Source organism: Phascolarctos cinereus, unplaced genomic scaffold, assembly GCF_003287225.1.
Source record: "Phascolarctos cinereus isolate Bilbo 61053 unplaced genomic scaffold, phaCin_HiC Scaffold_1;HRSCAF=81, whole genome shotgun sequence".
Taxonomy (NCBI): Eukaryota; Metazoa; Chordata; class Mammalia; order Diprotodontia; family Phascolarctidae; genus Phascolarctos; species Phascolarctos cinereus.
The window spans coordinates 204,525,909-204,548,036 of record NW_027555514.1 but is presented as its reverse complement, the minus strand read 5'-3'; the positions used below and the strand labels follow the sequence as shown (position 1 = coordinate 204,548,036).

Genomic DNA, 22,128 nt, shown 5'->3' with positions numbered 1-22,128 from the left:
TTTAAAAAAACTTTAACTTGGGACAATTCGCCCCATGGCTGATTGAGTGATGAAGCAGCTAAGTGCCCGATTGATGTTTCATTCCTCTGGAGCAGAGTACCAGTGAAAGGTTTTGCCCCTAGTCTTTTCTTGTATGACTTTTCTCAGTGGGAGAAAGAAGGTAGGCTCTGAGAAGAGTGGACTAATCCCCAACATTCTGAAAGTGGGATCTAGAAGAGAAAAAAAAAAGATTTAAATATCCAAACCTAGCTACTTAAAACCTCATATCCTCTGGTTTATGTTTTTAAATATTTGATTTTTCTCAAAATTTGTATTTAACTTAAGAAAAGTTGAGGAAAGGTTTTTAAATAATTGTAATCAATTTTATATGTGTTGCTCACATTTACATATCACTTATTATGATGGGAGTCACTTAACTCCTAAACTTCAGTTTTCTCAAATTTGAAAAGAGGGAGTTTGGACTATGTGACTTTTTTTTTTTTTACTATAAGTCCCTTGCAGTGCTAAAATTAAGTGATTTTGTAGTTTCAGTCATTTTATTGTTTAAACAAGATAGGTAGTTATTCTCACTCTACTGATGAGAAAATTGATGTTCTTAAAAGTTAAGTGACTTATTCAAGGTCCATAGTTAACAGTAAAACTAAGTATAGCATTCATATCTTCTTATTCCTAGCCTAGTTTCCTTTACACTATACCAAGCTGTCTTCAAATATAAATATTGATGAATGTCATGATTCCATGGCGACCATATTTATCTCATATAATTTGTTACATGTATGTCCTTATCTCTTTAGACTAAGCTCCCTTAGGGCAGGTGCTATTTTGCTAAATAAATATTAACTAGTGGTGCTTTGGATAATGTATTCTTCCTTAAGCTGCTAGGAAGTAGGAGCTTGTTACCTGATTCTTTTTAAAAGTTGAGCCTCTTGAAAATAAATAAAAGTTGAGCCTCTTGGTGGAAATTAAGAAATATTAAATGCAAAATCACTTGTGCCAAATGTTGCTGTCATTGATTTTCACCACTGTTGTTAGATTCAATTCAACAGGGTCTAGGACTGTCTTTGAGAGATACAGGTTTGTGACATATTTCTGTTGACCCTTCCCCCTCCCTAAAAAAACAAACACCTATTCAGAACAAAGTAAAACTCATTGTTAATATAAAGGTCAAATCATATTAAAAATTAATATTTAGAGCAGGCAGTTTTGAAAGGAAAAAAAATCACAGAAAGGCAACAGGACTAGTAACTGGCAGTACTACCTCCAAGGTATAATTTGCATGGTTCTTTTCTTTGAGTTGAGAGTAAAATTCAATATAAATTGCAATCATAGGAGTGTACAATGGTTTATTTCACTTAACAATGTTTGTTTTTTGGGGCAGGTAGGTGGTGCAGTGGATAGAGCACTGGCCCTGGAGTCAGGAGGACCTGAGTTCAAATGCGGCCTCAGACACATAACACTAGCTGTGTGACCCTGGGCAAGTCACTTAACCCCATTGCCTAGCCCCCCCAAAAAAAAGAATGTTTGTTTTTCTTATATTCTATGAAAATTCATAGGACTTCTGATGAAAATATAAGTGTTGGGGCAGCTAGATGGCACAGTAGATAGAGCACCAGCCCTGGAGTCAGGAGGACCTGAGTTCAAATCTGGCCTTAGACACTTACTAGTTTACTATCTGTGTGACCCTGGGCAAGTCACTTAACCCCAATTGCCTAAAATGTGTGTGTGTGTGTGTAATTTTGTGTTTGGGGGAGGACAATCTGGTGGTCATAAGAAGATTCAAGGAAGTTTTCATGGGTTAAGATTAACACAGATTTGAGGATCTAGTTGTCATTTTCTTGTTGGTCTTTGTTGTAATGAGTTGTGTTCCTGCTCACATTATACTTATCCCTTGGCAAGATTTGGCAAATTTTGCAGAGTTGACAAATGTTGAAAAGTTAAGGATTAAGTAAGGACCATGAATGAGACTGATATATTCCCTGTAATTTTGGAAACAGTATGACAGAATCTTTTTTGAACTATGTCAGATCAAATGGATTCTAGATGTATAGTATTTTACACAGTTATGAGCTGCTGCCTCCATAAAAAGTCTGATAAATCAAAATGTTTGGGGCTTAAATATGCAGAGTTGTATTTGACGGCCAGTGAATGTGAATGTCTACTTATTATTAATGAGTATGTGTGTTCACATTTTTTTTTTCAGATGGTACCTGTAGGTGGTATAGGTGATGGGGCTCAAGAACCAACAACAGGCAACTGGAGAGGAATGCTGAAAACTTCAAAAGCTGAAGAACTGTTAGCTGAAGAAAAATCAAAACCAATTCCCATTATGCCAGCCAGTCCACAAAAAGGCCATGCTGTGAATTTATTGGATGTGGTGAGGATTTGGGGACTGCATAGATATTAGTACATATGGACAAATTTACTAAAAAATTTCTTAGTTAAGTCTAAATATGAGACAAAGTAATTATTTTAATAAAAAAAATTGAAAGACTGATTTTAATTTAAAAAATTTTTAAATTATTGGTTCAAAACTGTTGCTTTCAGATTTTTAAAAATACTGTCAAAAAGGTAAAATGAAACAAAAGGTTAAAATTCTACTTTTTCCTTGTAGCCTGTGCCAGTTGCACGTAAACTATCTGCCCGGGAACAGCGAGATTGTGAGGTTATTGAAAGACTTATCAAATCATATTTTCTTATTGTCAGGAAGAATATACAGGACAGGTTAGTATTAAAAGAAGCTACCAACTGTGATGAATGCTTTTATTTTTCTATTTAAACTGATAATTATGAATTTAGAATCCTCCTGACATGAACAAAAAAAGAACATTTTACTGATTCACTTTTATGCTAAATATTAATATGTAATTAATATATAATATAATTAATATTAATGAGAAGAGCCCTTAATATCAAGGATATGAAATCCATATAGTCTAAAACCTTACCAGTATAATTGATTTTTACTTCTTTGGTACTACCTAACTTTAGAAGAGTAGTAATACCAAACAATAAAGTTTAAAAATTTGTTTACTTTTGGTGGGGATGTTATTTATTTTCTTTAGTAGAACACCAATAGTGATTTTTAAAAACAATTTATTTATTAATTTTTAGTTTTCAACATTCACTTCCATAAGATTTTGAGTTTCAGATTTTCTTCCCTTCTGTCTTCTCTAAACCAGTGGTGCCAAACAAATAGAAATGGGGGCCACTAATCCATCCCTAAGAATTCCTTCAGGTTGACTTAGTTTTATTTATTTATTTGTTTGTTTGTTCGTTCGTTCATTTATCAGTTATTGACTTAGTTTTAAAGTGTAATATTGTCTCTGTTTTATTGTATTTTTACATTGTTAAATATTTTCCAGTTACATTTGTGTTGGGCTGTTCTCAGGAGTGTTTGACACCTCTGCTCTAAACTGACCTCTCTGAGATTTCTCTTAGTTCTACATATTTCTTATGTTAAAATCAAGTTCACTTGTGAGTAAGTAAGTAAATCAGGATTAGTTGTGAGTAAGAAGAAACATTAATAAGGCAAGTAACAGAAACACTAAATTGGAAAATTGCTATACATTTGACCATACAATCCCTTAAGTCATATACAAATCCTATTTGTTCTCCTAATTATTTCTTAGAGCTGAATGAATGTATATGGCTGTAAAGGAATCTCATAGAGGTCAGTTAAATAATAAAATGGCCAAAGAGCTTAAAAAATTGCTACATAAGTATGTATGCTGTGTTCTAAACAATTGGAATTAAGGTTAAAAAAACAGTAAGAATAACAACATTTTATTAACTTTCACTATTTTCAGTGTGCCAAAGGCAGTAATGCATTTTTTAGTCAATCACGTGAAGGATACTCTTCAGAGTGAGTTAGTAGGACAGCTATACAAATCATTGTTACTGGATGATCTTCTGACTGAATCTGAGGACATGGCACAGCGAAGAAAGGAAGCAGCTGATATGTTAAAGGTACAAACCATCCAGCTTTTAGTTTACCAATTTTTCATATTTGAGCTATTTAGAGAATTTATTTAGAGAAATTATTTATTTAGTCATAACTTAGTGTTTCTATTATAACTTGGTCTCATTTGCCTGCCACTTACCTTTGCTTTATACTCAAAGTATTCTGTTATTTGATTCAAGTCCAGTATTTGCTCATTATTTCAAGAATCTATCATTCAGCCACTTAACAAGTGCTGGGCACTGGGGATACAAAGACAAAAATAAAAATCTCTGCCTAGAGTGGGTTTACTTTTAACAGGAAGCTGAGATGTATATAAAAGTATACAAAACAAATACAAGGTGATTGGGGGAGGCAGAAAATACTAGCAGCTGTGAAAAATGAGAAAAGACCTCATGTAGAATGTGGGTCTTGGCTAATAAGCTTTGAAGGAAACTAGAGAGTAATCTAGAAAGGAACATGTGGAACACATACCTCTCAACTAAGGTAGAACTATTATAGAGACTATTGACATTATTTGCCAGCTGATTAGCTAAATAGGGTAAACTAGAGCAAGGAACTGAGAATGACTCAGGAATTGTAAACTTGGGTAAGAGGTAAAAAAAAAATAAAAAAACTGAGCATCCACTCTAATGTATCTATATTCTTTTCAGCCTGTTTTCTCATTTGTACAGTAAGGATAAAAATATACTTTATGGGCTTACTGAGCATCAATTTGCAAAACTACAAGATGCCTAATTATTTTTGAAACAACTTAAAACCATTTTGATACGTGGCTGACAATAGTTGAAAAAGATGCTTCAACAATATACATAGAACCAAAGTAATTCCATCCACCAATCATGTTTTTGTTGGAATTTGTCTAACAAATTTCCATCTTCCATGAGGTCAATCATTTGTTCTTGAAAACTAATAAGGTATTATATTTTAAATATTTTTAATAAGTGAATTTTAATGCCACTGAAACTTATTTGGACAATTTTTTATGTAGTTTTTCTAAATGATAGCACAGATTTTTAGCAACAAAAAATCACATAGAGATGGAAACATTTCAAAGACATTTTCAAATTTTTCTATCACCTTTTTCCCCAAAAAGCATTTAGTTTCTCAGTCTTTTTTTTTTTTGGGGCAGTTGGGGTTAAGTGACTTGCCCAGGATCACACAGCTAGTAAGTGTCAAGTGTTTGGTCTGAGGCCAGATTTGAACTCAGGTCCTCCTGATCTCAGGGCTGGTGCTCTATCCACTGCACCACCTAGCTGCCCCTAGTTTCTCAATCTTAAAAACCATCAAGCCGCCCCCCAAAAAAAACCTTTAAAGCTTTCCCTGTGTATCTCTAGAAGATAGGGTGGACTTATAAATAATAATTGTTACTAATTAATTATTCAGTTGATTTTATTGATATGTAGTTAGCATAGCAAGTGAATTTCAATATTGACAAATCACTTATGCAAGAGAAAAAAAATTTGTGAGTGAAACTCTTATTGGCTAGCTCTGTGAAATGCAGGGGTTATATTTTTCTCTGATCCTGGTACAAAAAGAGATGTTAGAATCTTGCATATGGGAAGGAAGGGTGGATTGGGGGATTATGGTGGGACTGTGTGTGAAACATAGTGATTGAAACACACCTCCATGGATCAACTCACTTTGGGACCTGAAAAACTCATTACCTTGTGTCCCATCCGGTGATGATGAATCTTTACAAACTATATGTTTGCAGTTCCAGAGCCAGCCTCACTTTTCAACTAGTTTGGACTTGTTAAGTAAGGCTAATGCATTCTTTGTTTTGGTGTAGCATTTGAGGTGGTGGTTGTCCTTTGTGCTTAAAGAGGACTAAAATGACATCACTGTGTCAGGGTCAAGGTACAGTGTATCTTGACTGTGGCAGATCAGATTAATATGAGCTCAGAAGGGTCTATCAAAGGTCTATGAACATTTGGAGTAAAGAGGTCTCTAAATTTACATATCTCCTGGTTTTTTTGAACTACTGCAATTCTGCTTTGCTCATAGAGCACAGTGCCTTCTTTGATATGGGAACACTATGCTGGGCAGGCTCGTGCCATGGTCTCCACGTCTCATGATTGATTACAGAGTTCTTCAGAGAGACCTTGAGAATGTCCTTGTATGTTTCTTCTGACCTCCATGTGAGTGTTTGCCTTGTGTGACTTCTCCATAAAATAGTCTTTTAGGCAAAGGTACATTTGGCATTTGAACAACATTGCCACCGCATTGAAGTTGGCAAAATAAGGTACTGGACACTGAAGTCCTTTCTCGAGCTGACCTGCCAAGCATTCAATCTCTACTGCAGAGATCTAAGGACAACTAAACCTATAAAGGCATCACTAAATCTATAAAACCTGGCACTCCCTACATTAAAGAAATGTCTTTAAAGCTTTAATTTTATTTTCCTCCTTTGTTTAATTATGCAGGCCTTACAGCGAGCCAGTCAGATAATTGCTGAAATTCGAGAAACGCATCTTTGGTGAAGAAATGTACCAGGCATTTATATTGGTGAAGATGATGATGACTTGTAATAGTTATTACAAACTTCACTGGAGTGTCATTTATGAATTCTTCCTGTGTATTAACTATGTAAATCTGCTGTGAAAAGTTTTGAGATAAAAATGTTGTTTTCAGAAGAAACACATATTAAATCCATATATTAAATATGAATAGCTGGTTCTCTGAAATGTTCCATGTGTGTATGTGTGTGTGAGTATATGTATGTATGTATGTATGTATGTATGTATACATATATTCTAGTAGTGCCAAGTTTCTGAAGCCATTTGCCTATAAACTGTATGATCTTAAATAGTTTCAAGCAACTACCATGCCTAGGTATTTGAGAAGAAATAGCAACAAGTTATTTTGTTTGACTATAAAGCATGTTCTCTAATATATCAACTGATCTGGCTTTGATAGGTATGCAAGTTGATAAAAGTTTGCCATACAGTTATAGAGTCCACATTTATTAAAAAAAATTGTCTTTCAGCTTCTCAACTTCATTTTCAAATGGATAATTCACTTCAGATTAGCTAACAAAAGAAAGCTAAAAGCAAAAAGTTATGCTAAGGAATGTGTGCAGAGTTTATGTGAGTACAGAGCTCTTTCAACCCTGGAACAAAAGTGCTTTATTGCTTTAAAAAAATGTGTAAATATTAAATTTTGACTTTTCAAAAATTTATACTTTTATCTTCAAAAATAATTTGAATATAACCTTCCCTTTCTGTTCTTTAAGGACTGAAATAATAGAACTGTTTCTAGAAATAATTATATTTGATGACTTGGAAGGTGGAGGAAACAGGGGGTGCAGGAGAAAAGGATCACCTATTTTTTCCCAAATGAGGGGAAGGAAAGAAGATGGAAATAATGGATATATCTTCTTTGCTAATAACTGCTAAGAGAGGTTCCCAATGACAGATTATAGGAAAAAATTACCTTAAGTTATACTTTTGACCTCATTAGAGGATAAACACCTAGCCAAAATTAAGTTTTAGAATAGATATTAAATTCTTGAAACCCTTTAAAAAAATAGTGTGAAATTTGGAAATGTTTGCATTGTATCAGACAAAAGACCTTGGGCAACATTTTAGTAGTAACCATTTCAGTTATGCCTAATATTATGCTAAATATATGACCTTGATATCTAGTCCTTCTGTTTTCAGGCAAGTCATAAATCCCTTATCTTTTGTTCCACATGTCAAGGAATGTTCAATTAAATGTTCAATTAAAATTGAAACTTAATAATCTCTCATTACTTCATTTCTCGTCCTCGGTAGTTTACTACTAGTAAACTGGTAGTACTAGTACCAGCAGTACTAGTGACAGATTATAACCTGTTTCTCCTATTCTGAGTGTTGGGTGAAAAATGTTACATTTGGTGGTGATAAACATTCAAGTGAAGCACTAAGTGTACAGATTTCTGACCTTAATGTTTGTTGTTACTGTAAATAAAGTCACTGGTGTGAAAGACAGTGCACTTTAAGTCAACAAACGAGTACTTCTGAAATTTAAGTTCATTCTCAAGGGGGGAGGGATTATAAAAGCTGTTTATGGTCAAATCTAAATTTATTGCAAGGTTTGTGACCGTGACCTGAAAAATGAATTTGAGAAGCAGAAGGAAAAAGATGTTTTATAATGCTACTTTTGCTCATTATTTAAGAATGCATATGGCATATATTAATCATAAAATCTTAGAACTAGAAGGAACCATTGAGATGATCTGTTGCAGCTCCCCCCTCATTTTACAGGTAGACAACAGTTCAGTGACTTGTTCAAATTCATTCACACAAAAAATATTCACAAAACTTAAGTGGCAAACTTAGGTCTCTTGACTGATTCCCAAACCCAAGTACTCTTTCCTTACTTATCTTTAAAAATTACTGAAATCATTATCTTAATCCTTGGGTGCTTCTTAATCAAAACTCCAATTTAACTTATTATGAGCCAGGGATGTAGCAACATTATTAGGTTGGAGTCTTAAGACCTAGGTTCAGATCCTATCTTTGCTACTACTTGTGTGATCTTGGGCAAGTTGACTTAACCTCCAAGAAATTCTTTGATTTTAATCAAAGATTGTAATCTGCATTAGTGGGGGGCTCTCCTCATACTGGCAAAATTAGATCCTTGTTATATCTGAATAATGATCCTGAAACAAAAAGATGGTAAGTCTAAATTACAGTGTATTTTCAAAATTTCTAAAAATATAAAACAAAGTAGGCTAGTATAATACTTGTCATCCTAAGACTCATTAACACCTCTGATGATTCTATGAACTTCAAATTAACTGAATTGCAAAATTCTTTACTTGTTGAGAAGACAGGCTTAAGTAAAAATGATGGAGTAGTTGTTTTCTTTTTCAATAAACTTCTGTAATCTCTTAAGTCTTCAAGGCAGATTATTTATGATGTTCAACATGTTAACTTTTCTCTCCTGGAACTGAAAATGCTGTTAGTAATTATTATGACTGATATAATTAACCCCTTATAAACACTAATGTATTCCTTCATAAAGAGAAAGATGACAGATTTTCTTTTTGTTTCAAAACTTGCTTTTTCCCCAAGAGGTTGAAATCTAGAAATTCTTGTGTTTTATAGAATGGTTACATGACACCAATGAAATGTGCAGTCCTGCTTGCCACCACTTGTAAACATGTAGTGTAATAAGAATAATAACAATTATATTTGCTTTTCCTTCATCATAGTCTGCACAGCAAAGGGAGGGTAATATAAGAAATAATAGAATTCACTAACACTGCTACTCTTTTCTTGATGTAAATATTTTTCTTCCTCAGATTGTTACAAATTATGTTTTTTTCCCACAGAAATAAAATATTTATTAATCAACCTATGTAAATACAGTAAACAGAGAACTGTAGTATACCAAATTATTTTTTCTTCTGACCTACTCAAAGAATAAAGACACTGAAGCCAACTCATCTTTAGACTGCTAGCATAAAATTTTTATTATCAGCTAGGTTGTTTTTTTTCTAGTCACAGCTGAAGCCACTTTATAATGTAGAAATTTCTTTTTCCTATCTTGAGTAGTGAAAGTCCATTTCTGAGGATATGTTGTCCAACAACTAGAACACTTTCTGGATCAGTTACTTGTTTGTGGTTTATACTGACTCCTCCGTCTGTAATCATCTGGTATCTAAAAATAGAAATGTATAAAAAGTAAGCTGATTTATTTCAAATTTAAATATAGATCTATTATTATATATTTGGTAGGTCTCCAACTTAGAGCTGTTATGAACTGTCCCTTATTTCATGTCTTTGTTTCCCTAAAGGACCCTTTAACAGACGCCATTACATACAGTAGGAAAAAAATGCCACTGCTAGAGGGAACATTTTTTTAGACTCCTCTGTAGCATAAAAGAAAGAGTGTAGCACCTAGGAGTCAGGATACTTGGGTTAAAATTCTAGCTTTTACCATTATGACTAACTATACAAATTGTATGTTCAGACTCAATATCTTTATCTGTTACTATACTTATACTGTAATAACATCCATGGTAGTTGTGAAGTATTTTTCAAATCCTAAATTATCATGTAAATATGATTATATGCTATTCCCATTTTCTCTTTTCATACTTTTCAATGGAAAGTATCTGTTGTTCAGGGAAGAAAAATTAGGCTGCAATGTCTTTTGACTCCTACATGCAATATCGTTCAATTAGCGTATGCTTCCAAAGTTAAGAACAAGAGAAAAGAGATGAGATAAATGTGGTAAATCAATAGTTCTTAGTGCTGCATACTGTTTCACTAGAGGTGAAAAAAGACTAAAGAGGTTTCTAAAGTTAATAGGGATCTCAATTTCTGATATCTCTTCCAAGCTCTAATACCACATATTTCCAGTGTTGCTACCAGGATCACCTAGACACTTCAAATTCAACATATTCAAAACAGAACTTTCCTCCTCTTAAATAAAATAATTTTCTGAACTCCCTGTTTCTATACTTTTGTCATTTCTGCTTAGCTATACCCCAAGCTTCAGAATATTCTTTGACTCTTCACTGTCTTTTGCTTGTTTAATCATCAGATCTGATTACTTTTACTCCTGTAATTACTTCCTCACTTGTCAAGTGTTTACCAGGGCAGTTTACAGTCTTTTTGATCTCCTTATGGCAGTTCACACTTGTCCTTAAAATGCTAAATATCCTTTCTTCCATCCATTTCTGACTTTCTTGTATCAGTAACAGGTTGGAATTATTTTCTTTGCATGCCATATTGTCCTTCCATTTTTATTCTTCTTGACTTCAAGTTCTGATTTTTGCTCTAACAGGTTGTAGTCTATCTATATATATTGGCTGTAAACAGAAAGGCTGTATCAGAAGAATGACTTAAATTACAAATGAGTAATTTCCTATCAAAATATAATCATTTAAATTTTGTGATATTAATCAGTGCTTATCATATCCAGTAACTTCCAGTTCTGGAGAGTGTACCTAATACATCAGAATGATTCTTTTTGGTCTCTTTCCTGCCTTTCCAATGTATTGTTCACCATCTTTGCCTACCACCTTTGTACTAAAGTCATACAGTATTAAAGTATAAGTTAATTTATTAGTCTGAATGGTCCTATAGTTATTTGGTCCTTCACGTTATTTCTGTACTATGTTATCTACAACAGATGCTAGTATATTGCTGAAATTATTTTTGTGGTGCTTTTTACAAACATTTATGTTAGCACTGCAATGAAAAGACCGAATGTCCCATAAAATGATGTTTCTTCTTGCCTTTGGACACACAATAAAACCAACTCTGCTAACTCTTCTTTGACACTACGAATATGAACTCTTCTCATATATGAACTTCCTTGCATTGGTTTCCTCATTTTCTAGGTTCGATTTACTTTAAGAATGTCAATATTAATCTCAGTCCCTTCAATAGGACTGAACATCTTTCTTTGTATTTCTGGTGCTTTTAGTAAATTACTTGGCACAAAAGAACTGAATAAATCCTTTCTGATTGAACACAGATCTCGAATTTAAAATACCAAAAGCTAAGTTGATGTTTGTCATACAAAAATGGAAGGGACAAAAGGACTGTACGCTATTTTGTATTTTTCTTTGTTTAACAAGGTTGTCGTGGTCAAAGAATTCCTCATCAACTTGCCGATCGATTGATGATGAGCTTCTCTCTCCACTTCACTAGGTAAAGTGTTCAGAAATCAGTGCCAGGATCTACCAGATCTCCCTAACAAAGAGACCTGGAGTTGAGGCCTCAGCATAGGTCTTTTGGGGGGTAAAAGTATAAGCTATTTTTTTCCTTGATAAAACTAAAAATCATGATGTGAATTATGCCTTTGGACATAGGAGCTTAATAATCTTACCCTCTTGGACCATCTGGAATGGCATTTGCTTTGCGACATATATCTAATACATTTGTTCCAGGATCAAGAACCAGTTCAGAGAATGGAGCTTCTTTAAATAGCTCTTTTAACTCTTCATCAGACATAATCTCTAGTGCATCTATACTGCAATGATAAAGGGCTTGTGTACACCTGAAAAACATACATTTCAAGTTATCCCAACATTTTAATAAATACTGAAATGATAAAACTTGCATTTTGGCCCTACAGCAATTTTCATAGTCATAAAATTTCCTAAATGGAAGAGATCTTAGGAATTACTTAATCCAACTGAAGAAATATTCTTAAAATGTCTAAGTCACACAGCTGGTTAGTGCCAGGCCTACAGCATAAATCTCAATTCATTTTTCCTGATATAGCAGTTAATATTTTCATGAAAGGACTGCACTTAATCCTGTCTTCAAATGAAAAGGAAACCTGTTCCATTTCATGTAAAAAGTTAGGTTTTTCTAGATGCGATGTGACTTCATATACCTTCCTGGTTGGCAGAGGCTTTCTACATAATTATGTTGGGTATTGATGATTTGAAAAGATTACCTTTTGGCAGATTCTAATCCTTCTTGGCCATGAACAAACTTTGTTACTTCTGCTGCAAGTCGTATCTGAGGTCCCCATTTTTCTGGTGCTTTGGTATGCAGCTGCATTATATGTTCAATCTCCGGAAGGGGTAGAAAAGTGAAGAGTTTAAGGTACCTCAGAGATAAAAAGCAATAAGATACTCTGTATTTTTCATGATATTTCCATAATATTTTCCAGCTTCCTTACACTTCAAATATCAAGCTGCAAAGAAATCTCTAATGTTTTGAATATGTTGAGAAAAATACTAAGTATGCCTAACTACAAAGGATGAGATTAGTACTGCCTAAATGAAGAGAATCTTTTTGGACACTTAAAAGACAACTTTTATCAAGCTAAATTTTAGAAAGCCCTTGTGAAACATTTGAGCTTCAGAACTTTATGATCTGATTACTTTAAAAAAGAACCCAAAATACCAAAATAGAAACAAAGGCCCACTATATACAAAACTACTCATAGCAACAAAGAACTAGAAACAAAGTAGGTAATTGCCATTTGGGAAATGGGTGGGAAAAAAAAACAGATGGCATGTGAATATAATAGAATTACATTGGTGTGTGAATTACTTGGGACAAACAGTAACTTAAGTTTCATGCTTGTCTTTCTACTGATAAAGGGCTCACTCAGAACACCTAACTTTGACTGATGAAACTGAGCTGAGCCAATTTCCCTACCACTAATTATTTTCTTTGTCAGTTGAGCACAATTTCATGACACATACATATACCTCACAACTCTCTTTGGTTGGATTTTTGTTCTATTTTTTTTTAAATAAGCATACTAAACGCTTTAAAGTAGTTTTTAAAGAACACACATAATAAAAAATACTGTAGCAGTGACTGTTGATGTGGGGAAGTCAAGCATTTCAAGGATCATTCAAGCCTACAATAAAAATGGAATTATGTTGAACCAAAGTACAAAAGGAAATGCAAAGGAAAAGTGTAATCAAAAACAAAAAATGCCAATAAACATTTGCTGCTAGAGAACTAAATTAATCAACAGAAAATAGGCAAAGTACTTCAGTGGAACCTGGCAGCTGGTTCAGTGCAGCATATGTGTCTTGAAATTGCAATAGCAAGAAGACCAGTAAAAATCACTGACTTTGCTATGAAGAAAGTGTCACAAGCAAGACCTTAATTACCAAGACTGGAGACTGAAGATTGGAAAAAGATTTTTACACTGAAACTCATTTTTCCATCCAAGGCTATATACCAAAACTATCGTTCGAAGTCCAGATAAACCTCTAAGATCTGCACATCTTGGTCAAACTGTAAAATATTTTCTTCTTTTTAAAAACTTTATTTCAAATAACTAGTACAGCTATTGGCACCCAGCCTTTCTTTGCTGATGTCAGCTACTATAAAATTAATAATCTTCAACAGAATGAAAATTTGGAAGTACATGATGAAGAAGAAAAATTCACTGCACCACAGATTTAATGGTGATTCTGACAGAAGGCAAGATGTCTAGAAAGTCTATCCCACTTGGGCAGGTGCTAGATTCATAGATGAAAAGCCAGATGGGACTTCAAAGTCAAAACTCCTCTCACCCTGCCCCAAGGAAGGAGATTCACCCAAGGTTACACAGTAGGTAGTTTAGGTGAAATTCAAACCCAGGTCCTCCACTTCCAAATTCAGAGATCAAAATAATTACACTTAGTTGTAAAACTTAGCTTTTAAATAGCTTAAAACAAAACAAAAAACCTAAAAAGGATTTTTGTTTTGTAATGCAGTCTATGATCTTGTTGCAATTATTTTTGTTAATTTTTAAAAATTAACAAATCAATTTCTTTTCCTCTTTCCCATTGAGAGAAAAAAAAACTCATAACATGTATAGTCAAGCAAATTAAATTTCTGCATCCACTATGTCCAAAAAATGGGTCTTATTCTGCACCTAGAGGCCAACACCTCTCTGGTCAGGAGATATCGAGTAGTATCACATCTCTTGTATTATGGTCACTGCAATGATGAGTTCTCAAGTTTTTCAAAGTTATTTTTTTTTAACAGTGCTGTTGATATTGTATAAATTGTTCTTGTTCTGCTGACTTCACTCTGCTTTACTCATACAGGTTTTCTAAGGTTTCACTGAAATTGTTCCTTTCAACATTTTTTATGGCAAAATAGTAATCATTACATTCCTGTTATGTTCATCTGTTCACCAAATGATGGACATCCTCTTAGCTAGGTTCTATGGTACTACAAAAAATGCTACTGTAAATATTTTTGTACATATGGGTCCTTTTTCTCTTGATTTGGTCTCCCTGGGGTATAAGCTTAGAAATGATATTGCCAGGTGAAAGGGCAGGCATAGTTTTGACTTTTTTGGTCATAGTTGGAAATTGCTTTCTAAAACATGCTTTCCTGCAATTTTTTTCTTTTCTATAATATTAAAACTAATAAGTCTGACATTATATTTCTTAACAGATATTTTAAAATCATACTACCAAAAAGCCATTATATAGTACCACTAAGTACTATTATACTTTTTCAAAGAAATTAATCAAAATTAACTATGTTGTTGTTTAAGTAATTTTCAGCTGTGTTCAACTCTGGGTTTTCTTGGCAGAGATATAGGAGTGGTTTGCCATTTCCTTCTCCAGCTCATTTTACAGATGACGGAAATTGAGGCAAACATGGTTAAGTGACTTACCCAGGGTCACACAGCTAGTCACATAGCTAGTCTGAGGTCAGATTTGGACTGAGGAAGACAAGTCTTCCTGACTGCAGGCCCAGCACACTGCACCACCTTATAAATAAAATCTTTATCGATAAATAATATTCTAAATAAAATATTTAAGTATCACATTATCGTACCAAGAATGCAATTAAACTGCGGATGTTGCTAGCAATACTGAAATCACCTGCAACAGTAGAGATATTTAAATTATATGTGAGATATGTACATATATACACATATATATATATAACTACACATTATATATAATATAAATATACATTATACTCATGTAAAGAAAACCCCTGTGATAAATTTTTATATACACAGGGCAACAATTTAAACAAAGCCTGCAAAGGATTTTTTTTAAAATGAGTGTTATAGACATACTCTAGGATAATTGCTGATTAGTAAGAGAATTATGCTGGTTTATGTAAGCATTTTGGATTAAAGAAATTCAGTTACTACATGAAACAGAATCTAAATACAGAAAAAGGAACTTAATGCTTAAAAAAAGCTTCTACCTTAGATACGTAATTTTTCTGTAGCAAATTACATCTTTCAAAAACCACCACTTACCTTTCTATACAATCATCAGGCTGTCTGACAAAAAACTGATAAAATTCAAAAGGAGAAGTTTTGTCTCTGTTTAGCCAAACAGCATTGCCAGCAGATTTTCCCAGTTTAGCTCCAGTTGTACTAGTAATCAGAGGAACAGTGATTCCAAATACATCTTCCCCAGTCAGCCTATTTATAAAGAATATCTTCAGTGTTATATTTTTCATGTAAAGTTCAACATACCTTCCAAAAGCCCAGATCTCCCATGTTAGAAATATAAGCTACACCAAAACTAATTAATTAGGGTGATAAGCAAAATAGATACAATTTCTATTCCACCTCTTCAGCTATTTAGAGCAGGAAAGGTGCATACAGATATGTTGATGTACACCAAGATACCTGAAACTAGGACTCAGATCTCTACTACTAGTAGAGTGTCCTTTTCTACACTGCCTCCATATAATAACTTCTCATCCAATCTATTCAACTAGCACTTGTGTGAGTTCTTTGACTGCTCTACTATCAAGAAGGCAGTGACCTGCTGTGAAACCTTTGTATCTCAAAATCCTTTTACAAAAACAAAGCTCGTGTCTATGGTTCTTTAAGGTTTAAAAAAACATTTTCCTTATTAACAAACCTTATGAGGTAGGTAGTAGAAGCAGTACTATCTGCATTTTAAGTGGACATTTTGATTTTCTAATATCTTTCCGTTTCTTAAAAATACTGCATAGCATGTTTTTAAAATTAAAATCAGTTATGCTTTGTGAAGTATAGTTTAAGATATCTTAACATAATTAGAAATATCACAGTATGCAGAATGAAGACTCCTCAAGAGTATCTGATTCCAAAGTATTTAAACATATAAGGAGCCCCAGTAAAAGAACAATAATCTTTTTCTATGTGGCATGAAATCATTTAGACTCCTGGTCTGTCCAGTTAGGACTTCATCAAAACAAATAAGAAACAGAGTAATTTTTTTTCTTGTAGTTTTTCTTCAAATTGGCAATCTTGTGCCAAATTTAAGTAAAGATTCCTGGTCAATGAGGATATGAGTTGCCAGACATGTTGACTTTAATTTTGGAATAATTTTGCTCTGCAGCACACATGCAGCCCTTGTTAGATTTAGATACAGAAATTCTTTAGTTTCTGGGTTCTAAAGCCAGAACAAATTGAGTTTTTAAATAATGACATGGATCATTAGCTAAAATCATACATGAAAATTTGAGTCTTGTTATCTAGCTAGCTTCTGTGTTTTTTAGAGTGGTACATCAATAATTTCTGAGTCCCAGAGAATTAAAAGAATTTTAATCTAATTTAATCTTCCAATTTTGCAGATGAGGAAACTATGGGCAGGGAAGTAAAATGACTTGTCCGAGGTTACAACAAAAGTTATGGAGGATATAGTACCAGATCTCCTAACTTCTGCCCCAAAGTTCTTTCCACTACACCATGCTGTCTCTTTTCAGTTTAGTAGAAACAAGTTTATTATTCCTTATGAGCTGACATTTCATTTTATGATAACCTGTCAATACTGCCATTAACTGCACATAGCATAAGCACATTGCACTCATTTGCAGCTACACCTGCTTACTATCTTGAGTATTGGAATAGTTTGGGTGGAAGCAGGAATTACTGATCACCAGGTTGTCTAACCTACTCTGTATATGGCCCAGGAAGCATCGTAACTATATGTGCACAGCTTCCTCTTCGAACTTACTAGTTCTCTTGAAACTAACAAATGAATCATTATGGGAGACTGAGCCACCTTTGCCATTTTTCTTTGCTTGAAGAGGGAAAGATCTGCCTAGATGCAACATCAATCTGTGAAAGCCTATATTAAGTTTAAAAAAGTGAAGAAATAAAAGTACAAACTTTGCCAGACTAGTAGAATTAGCTGTTTTTATGCTAGTTTGGGAAAAGATGTAAGTGTATTTTCATTACCAGCATTCACTAGTAATACCTTTTGTGACTTAAAGGTCTCTATAGACTGTTTTAGCTTATTACCTACAACAAAAGTCCTACTCCAATGTCATAACCTAGTGTGTCTCCTCAAGATGAAAAAAGTGTCATGTAAAGGCAAAGCAAGAAACAGGTTGGATCATAGGATCTGGAGCTGAAGGAGCTTAAAGACCATTTAGTTCAACCAGTTCATTTTACTTAGGGACAGTGAAGCTCAAGAGAATTGAGGTGTATTGTCTGAGAGCCAGGATTTAATTTTCAAATCTACTGTTCTTTGTATTACATCACATAATTCTGTATCTGTATACAAAAATCTAAAGTGGAGTTCAACACCATTAGACTAGCCACCAAGTGATCATTTTCTGTTGGCCACACAGCAAATCAAAAAATCAGGTGTAGAGAGGATGCAATCTGTGTTAGCAGAAAGTTCTCACATCAATTATGACCCTACGAAGTCACATATGCAAGCTAATTCTGCTTAACTTTGTTGTTACAAGAGAAGACTCATGAGGGAAGGAACGTATATAGCCAGAATCTAGTTATGAATGTGATATGAAAAACAAAATACATCAATAAAACTTTAAATATTAAAATAGCACCATGAACTTGGGGAAAAAATAAATATATAAGCAAAAACCAAAAAGAAATTTTATTTATTTTGGGTCTGAATGGATCATATTAAAAAAAAAAAGGCCACTTCATCAGTTGGGCAGAAAAAGTCCCTTTATGGCACCTACAACTATACTATTCCAAAACTTAACCACTGAAATTCTTACATTATTAATTTGATTATATTATCTAAAAGGCTCAAAATTACACTATCCTTGTGTAATCAAACTATTTTAGTAATGACTGTCACTTGCAATATAGTGAGTTCCCAGTCACTGGAGTTAGCCAAGGAGGGGGATGAGGGATTCATATTTCTGGTAGGAACTGGATTAAATATTCCTTCCTCAGATCTAATTTGTTTTATCTTGATTTGTGTAAATGTCTTCTATTTATTATGTACATACTCTTATATCTATAATTTTTTATCTATATTTGTATTCCAGTTTCAGTCTAACACCTCATTGTGGTCTAGAAGAAACCTTGTCTCTTTGAAGACTATGCCAGCAAAACACAAGTTCTGCCAAGTCCTAAAAAGATTTAAGTATAAGTGTAGCAATGGACTTATGTTGTCACCTAGCTAAATTCTGAAAGGCTCATCACCAGATTAGCTGCAGAGCAGTGAATTTGGGGGCCACAACAATCATCAGACAGGGTTACTGAGACTGCAATCTGGACTGGTAGATGGAATGTCCAGAAATATGAAATAATACCTTTAAACAGTGAAATAACTAGGTCAGCTAGGTGGCGCAGTGGATAGAGCACTGGCCCTGGAGTCAGGAAAACCTGAGTTCAAATGTGGCCTCAGAAACATAACACCAACTGTGTGACTCTAGGCAAATCACTTAAGCCCAACTGCCTCATTAAAAGAAAACAAAAAAAAAAAAAAAACAATAAAGTAACTATCAATGTCTTGTCGCCCTCGATAAACTGAGTTCCTTGAAGGTAGAGACCATGTTTTACTTATTTTTATTTTTCAAAGCCACCAAACTGAAAAGGCTTAGAATATGGGCAAACAGTCAACTGTGTCTGCTTTCAGAGAAATAATTTAGCTAAGTTTGAGGAGATTTATCCAACTTCCTGTATCCTCCTAGGGTACGAGACCCTCTCAGCTCTCTCCCCACCCTGCCAAGTGCTTGACACTTTCCTGGTGGGCATGTCACATGGCCCACTATATCTAGCCAGTACCAGTTATGTTCACATTCCACCTTTGCCATTTTCTTGCCATTTGCCCTACCTGCCACTACATTCCCTGGACCACTACTATAAAGAAACTGCTTAGACTGTTACCCGTCTACTCTCTTTTGTTTTCTTGCCAAGGCCCACCTCTCTACTTTGCCCTTCATCTCATTTGTTGCAGTCTCCTCAGAAAAGCTCATTTCATGGATTCCATTACTCATCACTCTGATCTTCAATTTCTCCTTTTCCACTGTTAAGATTCTTCTCTACTGGTTACAAACATGCAAACAGTCTTTGTTACTTAAAAAAATCTTTTCTTATTAGTCAAACTTCCTTTACACTCATTACCTCCACATCCTCCTGCAATCTGGCTTCCACTCCCACCAACCACTGCTCTTTAAGGTTACCAACAATCCCTTAACAATTAAACTGAGGATCTTTACTTAGTCCTTATCCTATTTGAACAGTATGTGGCAACTAACAATGATGAACACCTCTCCTTCTTTGGATACTCTCTCCTACCCTGAATGCCCTGATATTGCTCTTTCCTGGTTTTCCTTCTCATTCTCCTTTGCTGGCTCATCATTCATTTCCCATCCCATGAAATGGGCTGCCCTACAATGCTTTCCACAACTTGGTTTTAACATATTTTTTCAGATTAACTTCACAATATTCTTCTTCCCTGACTATGTTCCAGAAAAACAGATCTACTATTCTTTTCTAAACTCACCATTTTGTCTCTCACTTCAGCACCTCTTCATGGGTTATGACCTATGCTTAAAATGTATTTTTTCATCACCTCCTTCCCTCAAGGGTCTCCCTCTTCTTCAGAGGCTAATTCCCCAATCTTTTCTCCCTCCTCAAATTTCCTCGAATTTATTTATCTGGGCCCAAGTAAAACCTCAATGACTATGGGTGGAGAGGTGGCTGGAGTGGGGAGAACACAACTATTTTTTCCACCTGTCCTTTACTGCCTAACCCAAGCACAAAGCACACCCTTAACTGAATTACATTTAATCATACTTGTTTCCTAATCTAAACCACGGTTGGGGAATCCCCCTAATTTTAAACCTTTTACCTACCAGAGGCAGTATGATATGGTATGAAAAGCACCTGTTTTGGAATCAGAAGATGTGGGTTTGAGTACTGCCTCTGATACTCCATAGCCTCAGTTTCCTCACCAGCAAAACGGAGATAACATTTGCATCTATATCCTTGATGTCGTGAGGCTCAAAGGAGGCAGGCAAAGGTTTTAAACCTGTTAAGCCTGGAGCTGCCTCTGCCCGACCCACCTCCCACATAGAAGCAGAAGGAACCTCGAGCACTGGAGGCCCTTACCTGTGGATGAATTCGTATCCAGACACTATGTTGCCCAGCTGGTCGGAGCCTCCCAGCTGGATGCGGCACCCGTAGCGCTGGTGCAGATAGTAGAAGTCGTAAGCCTGAAGGACCTGGTAGAAGAATTCCGCCAAGCTCATGCCCTCCGGACTCTTGAGTCGCGCCTGCACACTGTGACGGCTCAGCAGCGTCCCCATGCGGAAACAGCCGCCCACGGCGGCCAGGAAATCCACCAGCTGCTGCTGTGAGTACCACGCTGCGTTGTCCAGAACCGTGAAGGTCCCCCACATCCGCCCGTCGTGGAAAAAGCGCTGGTGGTGCGCGGACAGCCGCTCCAGAGAGTCCCGCAGGGCGCGAGCGTTCTCCCTAACGCGCTCTGCGCTCAGCGCCTCGCGCTCTTTGCTGCGGCCGCTGGGGTCCCCGAGGCGCGCGGTGGCACCGCCAACTACAGCGATCACGTGGTGACCCGCGCGCTGAAACTGCAGCAGACCCAGCACGGTCAGGAGGTGCCCCACGTGCAGGGAGTCGGCGGTGGGGTCGAACCCGCAGTACACGGTTTGGGCCGTGCTAGCCTTCACTCCGCTGCCCAAAAGCTCTGGCAGTTCCAGGTCGACTCCTTTTGCTGGGAAAATCTCCTTGAATAAACCTCGCCTTTTTTGCGTCATTAACAGGTCCTGCGCCCCTGAATGGCTCTCACGCTTACCGGAGGACCAGTGCTCAAGCCATTTGCCCAAGCTCAACCGCCGACCCAGCCAGAGAACCCGTAACGTGGACGCCGCCATCTTGTCTAGCCGGGAGCAAAGCCTCGCAAGGCATAGTGGGATCTTAGATCCAGTCCCTTCCTCCCTGGGTCCCCCGGATCTTAGAAAGCTGCTGTTCCGTGTCGACCTGAAAGTTTGGTTAAAGAAGGCAAACAAACTAGGTGATATATGGTTATATTTGTTATTCCCCTTAAGCTAAGAATCAGGTATACATAGGAGCCAGAATGTAATTCTGACTCAGAGATTCTGCTTAAGCAAAATGTAAAAAGGTTTTATACAGTTAGAGTGATCAGAGTCGGGATGTCTGTCGCTCGAGAAAATATAGTCTCCATACGTTTTTTAACAATAATATGAGAAAGGAAATTTTTTAGTTGAATAGGTTGTAAACACAGTGAGAGAAGAGAAATAATAAAGTGTCAATCGAAATTACGATCTCAGGATGTCTGCATTTCCCCTACATAACATAATATCCATAGCATGTCGAGATAAGAAAAAGTCCCACTATTTTAGGCAATGTGTGGTCCCAGGTATCCTGTCCTTAGTGATCACAAACAGGAAGAATGCTGGTGAGTTTCATCTGGTCCTTACAGTTGCTGACACAGGAAGGGGCATTTTTAGTTCACTGAGAAAGAAAAGATTAATTCAGATTTT

The 22,128-nt window shown here is 35.6% G+C and overlaps 2 protein-coding genes across 2 annotated transcripts in view; one reads left to right on the top strand and one right to left on the bottom strand.

The window, feature by feature from the left end:
* DNM1L (dynamin 1 like) overlaps positions 1-6,628 on the top strand; it is a 79,139-nt gene extending 72,511 nt beyond the window's left edge. The window contains 4 exon segments of the mRNA XM_020975787.2: positions 2,201-2,374; positions 2,612-2,721; positions 3,807-3,966; positions 6,385-6,628. Coding sequence (XP_020831446.1) covers positions 2,201-2,374; positions 2,612-2,721; positions 3,807-3,966; positions 6,385-6,441 — 501 coding nt within the window. The 3' untranslated portion in view covers positions 6,442-6,628.
* A 2,766-nt stretch (positions 6,629-9,394) lies between these two features.
* Positions 9,395-21,540, bottom strand: YARS2 (tyrosyl-tRNA synthetase 2). The gene is made up of 5 exons (XM_020975788.2): positions 20,717-21,540; positions 15,656-15,823; positions 12,365-12,520; positions 11,789-11,959; positions 9,395-9,607 (listed from the first exon to the last, which is right to left on the bottom strand). The coding sequence occupies exons 1-5, from the start codon at positions 21,496-21,498 to the stop codon at positions 9,448-9,450; spliced, it is 1,437 nt and encodes a 478-aa protein (XP_020831447.1). The 5' UTR covers positions 21,499-21,540; the 3' UTR covers positions 9,395-9,447.
* Positions 21,541-22,128: the final 588 nt, after the last annotated feature.